Raw genomic sequence first — 12,530 nt, forward strand, 5'->3', positions numbered from 1 at the left:
ACGGATTCATGAAATTGTTACTAAAATTAATGGGTGATGTTTTGAAAGATCAGATATATTATGAGAAGGAGTTCATATCTCGAATTTGAGGAATTTTTGTATTTGAGTGTATTTGTTTCACTGTTATTGTAACAAATATATTTGTTTGTATCTATATTGATTACACATTTGTATAATATATCAAAGTGTCTCTATGCCTTATTATTCATTTTTTATCAATGTATTGTGTATATTGCAATTTTTATAAATTTTGTATCAATGTATTCACGTCTATTAGTTCCTTCTGCATAAGTAATACATTATTTGGTTATTCTAGAATAACGAATGTAGTGTTTGTTTGACGGTATTAAACTTCACATAGCTAATGCAATATTTTGTTGGTTGTATTAAACTCAGTGTATCTAATGCCTGAACTAGTTATATCTGAACACATGTTACATTATGTGGGATAAAATATACAGTTGGAAGTGTATTAGCAATACATGAATGATAGTATTTAAAGGCAAAGATGACATTAAAGTAGGCAATTTGTGCAACCCTCTATCTGAAGTGATAGCTTTTAGCTAGTTTAGTGGGTAAGATAGATGTGCTTCAATTCATGCAAGAATGGTATAGTAGTGGTCCATTGGCAAGCTCAGAGCTTTGGTCTAGTGGTAAGAGACAATGTTATTAAAAGCAAAGCACAAACAAACTCTAAGATCCATTGGGGATTTAAGCCATATCTGTAAATTAAGCGTGAATTTTAATGAAAAAAGGCACAAAGAGAGAAAAAAACTTATATATATGTTTAGTCCAAGATTAATTATTATAAGCATCAATGACGTAGGGGTGATATTGGTGTCTATGTTTATGGAAAATAAACCAGAATAACTCCTTTAGAGATTTTCTCTTATAAAATTATTCAACTAAATGTATGAAAGAATATTATTATACGTCAGAACCAAATAAGTTAGCATCTACCAAATTGTTGAGGAGCAAAGATAAAAAAAAATATCATGGTGTACAAAACAAACTTTGCTACGTAATTTCTCATGAAGTGATTTGGATAATTCTCCTCCACAACTTTGGCTCCAAGGAAAAAGAAGTCAGTCACTCTTTTATTATGGCTATAAATTCCACAACTCAATCAATAGCCCAAAACAACACATCCTTTCTTTAATTATTAATTCCACATCAAATAGTTCATTTGCTTCAAATACTTTTGTCTCAATATATACATACAATGGAGTCATCAAGAATTAGTTTGCGTCCATTTCGATTAACAGACGTTGATGATATATTATTATGGGCTGGCGATGATCGCGTAACTCGTACCATCCGATGGGATACTTTGACCACAAAAGAAGAAGCCTTGAGTTTCATCAAGGAAGTGTGTATACCTCAACCTTGGTATTTATCAATATGTATCGACGATCGATCCATTGGATTCTTATGGGTAATCCATCCGGCCATGTCGGATTGTCTTCATGAGGAGGTAATTGAAGCTGCAGATATAGGTTACGCGATTGCAGTTGAGTATTGGGGGCAAGGAATTGCTACAAAGGCACTCAAAATGGCAATCCCTCGAGTGTTTAATGACTTCCCTCAAATAGTAAAGATTATAGCCTATGCTGGTTTGACGAATAAGGCTTCTCATAGGGTTTTGGAGAAGGCTGGGTTTCAATACGAACGTTCACTAACGTTGCATGGCGACTTCAAGGAATATGGAAATAAGGTTGTTTTAGTAGTATACAACTTACTATCCACAAATATATAACGGAGTTTTTTCATTTATATATGTACGCTTCAGCGGATAACTATGCCCTCTAACTTTGACTATGCATAAGTAGACACACGTGTTCTATGAGTTATGTGGTATAATATATGTAGGACGCCACGTAGGACATGAAATTGTCATGTAGAACGAGTGTGTTTATTTGTTCAATTTTATACAAGTTTAAGTGTCTACTTGTGCATATCCAAAGTTAAAGATCATAGTTGTCAGCTAACGTCAAGTTACAAATCATGTTTATGTATTATGCCCTTTATAAATTTATTGGTATAAAATAACCTCATTTTGCAACATTTCAACAAATAAAGACAAACTTATTGTTCCAAAATTTAGATATGAAATTCGAAAAATACTAGTATTAGCATAGCCGCCTATATTGAAAATTCCAAAAATGTCGTCATTAATTATTATGTTTTACTGTTCTACGTAGCCCCAAGTGTATTTCAATAATTTGGATCCGAAGAATCCATTCAGAAACATATTTTTGTCACTTTTGATCTTGATAAACACTTTAAAAAAAATATTTCTTTTGTGGAGGAAAAAACGGGTGTCACATGTAGTTCAACACCTATTTTTTATCAATCGCATGCCCTCAACTATCAAGAAAAAAACTGCTCATATATATTACAACCTTAGTTGCGTACACTCTTCACTTTTAATGTCACATTCGTTTCAGATTCTTTAAAAATACATTATTTTTGGCAAATTCGACATGCATTCATTGACATTTTTGAAGAGTCCGAGCAACATAGATTATAACTAGATATAGGACCCGTGCTAGCACGGGCCCAATACATGTACTTCCTCTGTCATTTTAATTGTTATGTTGCACATTTTGAAAGTTAATTTAACTAATTTTCAAAGATAAATTAGAGTACATTAATTCGATATTTTAAACAAAAAATTTAGATATTCAAAAACTATCTAAATTTTTGAAATTTGGACTGAGTGTTCCTAACATCTTGGTGGTTGATTTGAACGGTGGAGATCGGATTCGGAGGTCAGCAAGATCCTGTTTGAGGTCCCGAACAGCAGCTGCGTTTGGGGGGTGTTTCTTTCTATTTATCTTTTGTTAGTGTAGCTATTGTTTGTTCTCTTTTGACACGTGTTGTGTAGCCATTAGAAAAATATTGGTAACCCTCTTATTGTTATAGTAAAGCAATTCGGATCTTGTTGATCCCGTGGATGTTACCTTCGGTTTGAAGTTGTTTTCCACGATAAACTTGATGTTCTTTAATTTTTAAATTTTTGTTTTCATCTTTTCGTCACAACACTTGCAAGTTGTTTTATAATCAATACTAACCTTAGTTTGTTACACTTTTCCGTTTGTAAAAAAAGAATGTCTATCTTTTCTTATATAGAAATTATTTTAACTTGGAAATTTTCATTTCCACTTTTAACTGCATTATTGATTGAAAATATTTTTTCTTATATTTGACTACGCATTAAATAATTTAGTCGGTTGCCTAAAAGATAGTTCATAAAGTCATGGAAATGATTGAATAATTGATTTAAATGGATTCTTTTTGTGTGAAAGCACGATTTAAAAAGAAAGAACATTGCTAAAAATTAAATTGATTAGGACGCCACGTGTAGAACACAAAATTATCATGTAGAACGAGTGTGTTTATTTGTTCAATTTTATACAAGTTTAAGTGTCTACTTGTGCACATCCAAAGTTAAAGATCATAGTTGTCAGCTAACGTTAAGTTAGGAATCATGTTTATGTATTATGCCTTTATAAATTTATTGGTATAAAATAACCTCATTTTGCAACATTTCAACAAATAAAGACAGATTTATTGTTCCAAAATTTAGATATGAAATCCTCTGGATGAAAAATACTAGTATTAGCATAGCCGCCTATATTGAAAATTCCAAAAATGTCATCATTAATTATTATGTTTTACTGTTCTACGTAGCCCCAAGTGTATTTCAATAATTTGGATCTGAAGAATCCATTCAGAAACATATTTTTGTCACTTTTGATCTAAGATAAACCCTTTAAATATATATATATATATATATATATATATATTTCTTTTGTGGAGGAAAGAGGGGTGTCACATGTAGTTCAACACCTATCAATCGCATGCCCTCAACTATCAAGAAAAAAACTGCTCATATATATTACAACCTTAGTTGCGTAGACTCTCTATTTTTGATGTCACATTTGTCTCAGATTCTTCAAAAATACACTATTTTGGCGAATTCGACATGCACTTATCGACATTTTTGAAGAGTCCGAGCAACATAGATTACAACTAGATACAGGACCCGCGCTAGCACGGGCCCAATACATGTTACTTCATCTGTTCATTTTAATTGTTATGTTGCACTTTTTGAAAGTTAATTTAACTAATTTTCAAAGTTAAATTAGAGTACATTAATTCAAAATTTTAAACAAAAAAATTTAGATATTCAAAAACTATCTAAATTTTTGAAATTTGGACTGAGTGTTCCTGACATCTTGGTGGTTGATTTGAACGGTGGAGATCGGATTCGGAGGTCAGCAAGATCCTATTTTAGGTCCCGAACGGCAGCTGCGTTTGGGGGGTGTTTCTTTCTATTTATCTTTTGTTGGTGTAGCTATTGTTTGTTCTCTTTTGGCACTTGCTGTGTAGCCATTAGAAGAATATTGGTAACCCTCTTATTGTTATAGTGAAGCAATTCGGATCTTGTCGATCCCGTGGGTATTACCTTCAGTTTGAAGGATTTTTCACGATAAACTTGATGTTCTTTAATTTTTATTTTCATCTTTTCATCACAACATTTGCAAGTTGTTTTATAATCAATACAACCTTAGTTTGTTACACTTTTCCATTTGTAAAAAAGAATGTCTATCTTTTCTTATATAGAAATTATTTTAACTTGGAATTTTCATTTCCACTTTTAACTGCATTATTGATTGAAAATATTTTTTCTTATATTTGACTACGCATTAAATAATTTACTCGCTTGCCTAAAAGATAGTTCATAAAGTCATGGAAATAATTGAATAATTGATTTAATGGATTCTTTTTGTGTGAAAACACGATTTAAAAAGAAAGAACATTGCTAAAAATTAAATTGATTAGGTCAAATTTCCATTTATTCATCAAAAAAACGTGTCAATGTCTAATTATTCCACTTCATCATGATACTTTTGATCTTTAGTCCTAAGCAATTTGGTAGATTTTTGCTAACTTGCTTAGTTATGATGTACCATAATATTTATTTTTCAAATTCAAAATGTAAAAGAGGCAAGGTGAGTTCTTTTTCTAATTATAAATTTGATTGAATAATTTTGTAAAAGAAAACTTCTAAATTGAATAATCTTATTAATATAAACCAAAGTTAAATGACTTTACTAACGATTTTATAAGATACTTACTCAAATATAATCCATAAAGAAATATCACATAAAATGAGGCGTCCAATTAACATCCACTTGAAATTGGCAGAATTGCAACTTGGCACATGGAGATGAACTATTGAAATTGGACAAATTTGGCAACTTTACTATGCAAAATTTCTCCTCTCTCTTTCTTCCACGTTTATTTTGCCTATATTTCATCTATAAATAAATTATTACAAACCTCAATTAGTTGCCCAAAACAACACATCCTTTCTTTAATTATTAATTCCACTTCAAATAGCCCTTTTGCTTCAAATACTTTTGTGATCTCAATACAATGGAGTCGTCAAGAATTAGTTTGCGTCCATTTAGATTAACAGACGTTGATGATATATTATTATGGGCAGGTGATAAACGTGTTACTAGTACCATCCGATGGGATACTTTGACCACAAAAGAAGAAGCCTTGAGTTTCATCAAGGAAGTGTGTATACCTCAACCTTGGCATATATCAATATGCATCGATGATCGATCCATTGGGTTCCTATGGGTAATTCATCCGGCCATGTCGGATGATATTGAAGCTGTAGAGATAGGTTACGCGATTGCAGTTGAGTATTGGGGGAAAGGAATTGCTACAAAGGCACTCAAAATGGCAATCCCTCGAATATTCAATGACTTCCCTCAAATAGTAAAGATTATCGCGTGTGCTATTTCGAAGAACAAGGCTTCTCATAGGGTTTTGGAGAAGGCTGGGTTTCACTATGAACGTACAGTGACATTACAAGGCGAGTTCAAGAAATATGGAGATAAGGTTGATTTAGTAGTTTACAACTTCACAATTATATAATGAGCTAGTCTTTTCATTTATATACTACTATTTGCATGCTACTCCCATGCAATACTCATTTTTCAATAAATATATATATATTCCTTCATACTGAACACACCTTATAATATCTAGCTTCATTTGAAATAAAACCAAATCTAGCAAAAAGAACCAAATAAACGCGAAACAAACATGCAACTTAATGATCGAGCGAAGAACTTATTGGTATAAAATAACCTCAATCAAATAAAAGTGATTCGTGACAAGCTCATTTTGCAACATCTCAATTAAATAAAGACAAATATTATGATGAGCATATATAGCCGTCTAAAATGAAAATTTCAAACATGTTGTAATTAAATTCTTTTATTGTCGTAGCCCAAAATGGATTTTCAGTTTGTAGAAAAATATTTCTTTTTTTGTTAATTTCACATTAATTGAACTCACATAATCATTGTGTTTCATTTTATTAGGAATTTTAAATTGAAGGTGGGGCACAGTTGTATTTGGCCATTGAATGGGATAGTTTTTGTAAAAAATAAAAAAATTGGAGTAATATTTGAAAATAAAATAATAGTAAAAAGAGAAAACATCTCGTGTTTTTCGAAATTTCAAATACAACTTCAAATTATTTCATGACCAAACAAGAATTCTGGAATATAGTCTAAATATAGCTCTTTCCCTTTCTTGTAATAGTTAGCTTACTTTTAACTTGCTTAACTCCATCATACTAAACCCTATAGTATTCAATAAAACAACAATGATAAATATAATCTATTTTTGTCAATTATCATAACAAAAACTCAAGTAATTAAAAGGTTGTACATGTTTTCATACATGTTTGAGAATTAATTTTATATAATTTCAGATATATGGATTGACCATTAAGTTCAAAATATGGATAGAGATACTTGACATTGGCAACACTACTAAGAACTGAGTGAAGAATGAATTTTAAAAATCCAAAAATGTTAAGAAAGGATTAAAAAAAAGGAATGTATTCAGTGTGATTTTCTCAAAAGAATATAGTATTATATATATTATGTGGTTTCATATATATATATTAGACCATGTCACTATATTAGTTTGGGAAAACTTCATTTAGAAAAAGAAATACAAATATTCCTAACTTAAAAACAATTTTTTGTACTAACTTTGTTTTTGGTGGTTTTAAATTTTGTCCTTTAATTTTTATCTTTACTACTTATTTGTGTGGGCTAAAATACCCTTTACTATAACCTAAATTCATTGGGCACAATTAATTTTAGAAAACTTTTATCTTGAGTATATTTTTTGTCACTGAACTTATGCTCTGTGGTATAACTTGTATCACTGAACTTATGTCTTGGACACAACTTTTTTCATCAAACTTATGTTTTTTTGTGGCAAAATTTGTGCCACCGAACATAAATATCTTAGATCACAACTTGGATCACTAAACTTATGCTTTGGATAAATCTTTTGGCATAACTTGTACCACCGCACTTACGTTTTGAGGCATACGTCTTGACTTAATTTCTTTTGGCATATCTAACTTATGCCTTGTGAATTTTTTTTAAAAAGTAAAAATTAATTATCGCCTTAATATAGAAATATGAGATATCATTAGCTCTGATAAATAAAATAATTTATTTACCAAAAAAAAGTGTATAAGAAATACTTTTTGAGAAAATATATCCAAAACACCTTTTAGAAATTTGATGAAACATCCAATATTGTTGCTCAAAAATATTAATTGGCCAAAACAAATAGCTGCTCACTGAAAGTTCTTGTTCAAAAAAAACTTTTACATAAAAATATTTTTCAAAATAAGTTAATTTTAAAAAATTGGCCAAACAGATTAAATTTTAAAATGAGAGGAAACCGTGATTTCCAAATGAGTTCATGAGGAGTTTTTGAGCATTATCTCTTTTAGGAGAATCTTTTGAGAAATAATCTCAAATTTTCATGAATGTTTTAAAACATATGAGCATGAGTTATATATTATTGGGAGTAGTATTGAGCACCGATATAGAAATGAGTTCAAACAACTCAAAATCCTCATAAACCATGTATGTCAACATGGATAAAAGATCAGACTTTTTAGATGATTCCTTATTATTTTTAAGCATAGCTAAGTGGATCCATTTAGTTGAGAATGACCTTTACTCCGGCTAGGTATAGGACAAATCTGGCAATGTGGGCGAGACATTGTAACATCACGTAGCTCATAGTGATGGTTATCGATTAGAGAATCTCCCAATAATAGTAAAGAGTTTATTATTGTATTTTTATACACATTGAGTTATTATCTACTGTTTTAAAAGCTTTCTTTATACTGTATTTTTATTGTTGCTTTAAAATTGAATTGAATTGAGTGTTCTTAAGTTGAGTTGAGTTGAAATGGAATGAGGTGAGTATGTCCTTCCATTTTAGTGGCAACCTTAGTCGCTGCTAATACTTATAAAACCACTAATAGAATGTTTTAGTGGTCAGACAAGTCGCTGCTAATACATATAATAGTCGCCACTAATAGTTTGTTTTTAGTGGCAACACTTGTCGCTGCTAATACCAATAATAGTCGCCACTAATAGTATGTTTTAGTGGCAACACTAGTTGCCGCCAATGCCTATAATAGCCGCCACTAATAGTATGTTTTAGTGGTAAAACTAGTCGCTGTGAATACCTATAATAGTCGCCACTAATAATATGTTTTAGTGGCAAATCTAGTCGCCGCGAATACCCATAAGAGTCACCACTATTAATATCTTTTAGTGGCAACACTTGTCGCTTCTAATACCTATAATAGTCGCCACTAATAGTATCATTTTGTGGCAACACTTATCACTGCTATACCTATAATAGTCGCCACTAATAGTATGTCGTAGTGGCAACACTAGTCGCCGCGAATACCTATAATAATCGCCACTAATAATATGTTTTGGTGGCAAGACTAGTCATCGCCAATACCCATAAATTATTAATTAGCGTAATTTTCCCTGGAAATATTTATGAATGACCCAACTTGAAACGGTAACCTAAGTACAAATTATTATATAGAAGAATGAAGGCCAAGGACGACCAATGGCAATTTCGAAAATATGATGTGATTGAAGGGCAAAATCGTAAATGGCTGGCCATATGTGTAGAAGCATCTTTCAATTTTCAATTTAAAATGACCAATGGCAATTTCGAAAATATGATGTGATTGAAGGGCAAAATCATAAATGGCTGGCCATATGTGTAGAAGCATCTTTCAATTTTCAATTTAAAATTAAAAAATAAATAAATAGAGCAATGATAGAAGAACGGTCCAGAAAGGAAGACCCAATGCATGCTTCATCTTCTTCTTCTTAAAATTAAAATCATCTGAAAGAAGATCCAAAGCAACTTCATCATGAAATCGAAGAGTCGCAGCTTCATCTTCTTGAAATCGAACAGTCGCAAGTTCATCTCCTTAAAATCGAAGATTCATCCCTTTGACAGCGAAACTCATTCAGCGTTTCTGAGCGAAGGCTTCTTACATGATGTTCGGAGGTATGGGATCAGAGATTTGAGTATCACGGTTGACCCCCATACTAAAACGATTGAAATCAGATAGAAGACTGTTTTGTATGATGGCCTGCGTGAGGAGGCTCAGGCGTCAATCCAAATCAAATGGTTTTGATCTTGTTGAATGTCGATTCAAAGAGCTCAAACCTATCCTTGAGGCAGAGCAGAAGGCGGAAGAGGCAGAGATACCTGAAAAGAGTGGAGAATGTAGCTAGCTTGGTGGAAGCGGCCATCGGTGACGAGGTCATCAGTATCGTTACAGTTCTATACTTTTTACTTTTTGTGCTTTCCGTCTTTTCAATTTCATCAAATGCCAGAAATAACATTTTGAATAAATTTTCAATTTCTTCTTCTTTATCGAAACTTAAAGTTGTTATTCATTTCAGATCTTACATCAGGACAATTTACTGATCAACAAACTTCTTGCTTCATCATCAATGGAGACTTGCTCATCTTCCTGAACTGAATTTTAATCTCGGGTATGTTTCATTCATTTTGTCTGATGAATCTCAAAATCTCCAACGAAAAAAATATAATAAATAAAAATTTATAATTATATTATATAATATTAATATAATATAATAATAAAAAACTAAACCTAACAAGGCGGTTCTTGCAATATTCATCAAGGGTATAATTGTCATTCTGCTTTGATATTTAATTTATTTTTTATGTATAAATATAATAGTTTACTTGTCCATTAAATCCCTTCCACGTGGCTGAATATTAAACACACAATTACAAAATATCTTCTATCTAGAAATTTCCATCATACCTTTAAATAATTCTTCATCTTCTCTTCTCACAGATAGTTCATCTTCCTGGTATATCAAGTGTGTTTAGTCTTCTGACCTTCCAATTTTAGGTAAGTTCTTCATCAATTTTTTGGTCCTTCTCTCATATATGTATCTTTTTTTCTTCTTACTCATATAGCTATTTGTTAGAAATTATGATTTCAAGGAAGTTGGCTTGAGACACCGATGTGCTTTGTGAAGTTCATATAGGCAGTGATTTTTAGGGGTGATCCTTGATGACTAGTCGTTCATTCTGAGATTTCTGCATTGCTTTATGTTATCTGCATTTTGTTTCTATCTAAGAGAATGTAGTCGACATTTTGCCAATGTATTATGACTAAGAAGTTTCCATTCTAACCGTTTATCTCACATGTAAAAGTTCCAAGTCTCAAACCACGTTAGAAAATAGCAATATTATGGTGTGTTGAAAGCTATGTTGCATAGGCTCTTCACTTTGAATGTCGCACACATGTCGGATTCTACAAAAATATACTACATTTGGAGAATTTGACATGCGCCCACCGACATTTTTGTAGAGTTCAATCAACATAGTTTGAAAGTACATTGTTGCAAAAGGCACACTTTCTTTTTTTCTTAATGTTGCATGAATCAAGAAGTGATTTTTCGGGCAGTGAAATTCCCAGTTGATACAGTGTTGTCATAGAAACCTTGCAACTTTGTTCTTTTGTTCCAGTACATGGATTTCACAATAGTTCTTGTTTGCTATTCTCTAATTATCAATTATTTAGACTTAAATGGAAAAAAAAGAACTATGTGTTGTTTGTTACTATTCTAATTCCATATTCTCTTCTGCATTACTATTTAAATCAACCTTACATTTTTAGTATTTTTTAATTTTGTTTTTCCTATTAAACATGTCTATTATATTAGATCTAATTTAATATATGGTTTGAACTTTTAACTTTACAGAATTTCCACTTCGTTGCGATAATTGTTCGCTCCTGTGTTTCACTTTTCTCTCAGTGTGTGGTAAGTATTACTCAACTAATTCCTTATTTAAAATTATTACTATTATTTACCAGATAATTATTTTGTCTAAAATTATTTTGATCCCAAAGATGTCAAGTAATATAAACCATAAAAATGTGCATGCTTTTCAAAAATCAAATGCGGATAGAAATGCTAGGAGACGTGCATTATACAGATTGATGCCACCTGAGAAAAAAGAGATTCTTCTAGCACGCCGTCGAGCAAAGAGAGCTGAAATGAGAAAACATAACTTATCTAAAAGTTCAATGAATAATAATTTGGCGACTGCATCGTCTTCTAATTCCACCATGGTTTCTGTTGCACAAAGTTCTGATCGTATGAGAGAACCCATGTTGCTCCTATCAGAAATAGATAGTACTATGCCATCAGAAACTAATTATATCAAATTAAAAGAAGTATCAAATTGTCAATTTTGTAAAGCCATAAGATTTGTATATGAACCGCCTGCATTTTGTTGTAGCAATGGTTCTGTTCAATTAACTTCACATGAGATTCCAATAGAATTAAAAAATCTTTATTTGGAAAATACAGAGCTATCAATTAGAACTTATATTAGAACGTACAATAATATATTTGCTTTCACATCTCTTGGGGTAACTTATGACAAAGAATTAGACAAAAAAAATAATGGTAGTTATACTTTTCGGGTTCAAGGTCAGATGTATCATTTCATCAATGACTTGATTCCTACAGATAAAAAAGGAAAAAATCTTCAATTATATTTCTTTGATAGTGAAAATGAATTAAAAAATCGAATGGCATGTTAAAATAAATTAAATGAGTATGTTGTGAGAACTCTGATGGAAATATTAAAAATTAATCCATACTCTATGTTTTTAAAATCTTTAGTAGATGTTCCACAACTATCTGATTTTTATATTGCACTTAAGTGTGATTCTGGCTTAGATCAGCGTATATATAACTTACCAACAGTATCAGAAGTTGCAGGAATATGGGTAGAACAAGATATTACTAATTCTATTCCTACACCACATATTCGAATATATACAAAAAGTGATAAAAGTCAATTGGTAAATTATTATTACGGTTGTTATGATCCATTGCAATATCCATTGCTATTTCCATATGGTCAAGGTGGATGGCATTGTGGTATTAAGAAAATTAAGTGTTCTTCAAGAACGTCAACACAAGTATATTGCGAACAAGAACAACTACCAAGTATAAAAAATATGTGTTCAATAGATGGATTGCTTAACATGAAAGCCAAAGTTATGCTAAAAGAAAAGCACAAACGAG

General features: G+C 31.3%; 2 protein-coding genes and 2 long non-coding RNA genes across 4 annotated transcripts in view; all 4 read left to right on the top strand.

Moving 5' to 3' along the window:
* The first annotated feature begins 1,222 nt into the window (after window positions 1–1,222).
* On the top strand, window positions 1,223–1,756 carry LOC102602591 (uncharacterized). Its single transcript, XM_006346641.2, has one exon. It carries the CDS (start codon window positions 1,223–1,225, stop codon window positions 1,754–1,756), a length of 534 nt encoding a protein of 177 aa, XP_006346703.1.
* A 3,689-nt stretch (window positions 1,757–5,445) lies between these two features.
* Window positions 5,446–5,958, top strand: LOC107060464 (uncharacterized). Its single transcript, XM_015308427.1, has one exon. It carries the CDS (start codon window positions 5,446–5,448, stop codon window positions 5,956–5,958), a length of 513 nt encoding a protein of 170 aa, XP_015163913.1.
* Window positions 5,959–9,447: 3,489 nt separating this feature from the next.
* LOC102602932 (uncharacterized) lies at window positions 9,448–10,635 on the top strand. The gene is made up of 3 exons (XR_367282.2): window positions 9,448–9,711; window positions 9,855–9,947; window positions 10,277–10,635. It is a non-coding gene; the product is annotated as an uncharacterized lncRNA (long non-coding RNA).
* Window positions 10,636–11,196: 561 nt separating this feature from the next.
* The window catches only part of LOC107060509 (uncharacterized), a 5,234-nt gene continuing 3,900 nt past the window's right edge, over window positions 11,197–12,530 (top strand). Inside the window, exon 1 of the long non-coding RNA XR_001473387.1 lies at window positions 11,197–11,252. This is a non-coding gene — a long non-coding RNA (uncharacterized lncRNA). The remainder of the gene's footprint in view (window positions 11,253–12,530) is intronic.

The sequence above is a fragment of the Solanum tuberosum genome, unplaced genomic scaffold, assembly GCF_000226075.1.
Source record: "Solanum tuberosum cultivar DM 1-3 516 R44 unplaced genomic scaffold, SolTub_3.0 scf00086, whole genome shotgun sequence".
NCBI classification, from domain to species: Eukaryota; Viridiplantae; Streptophyta; class Magnoliopsida; order Solanales; family Solanaceae; genus Solanum; species Solanum tuberosum.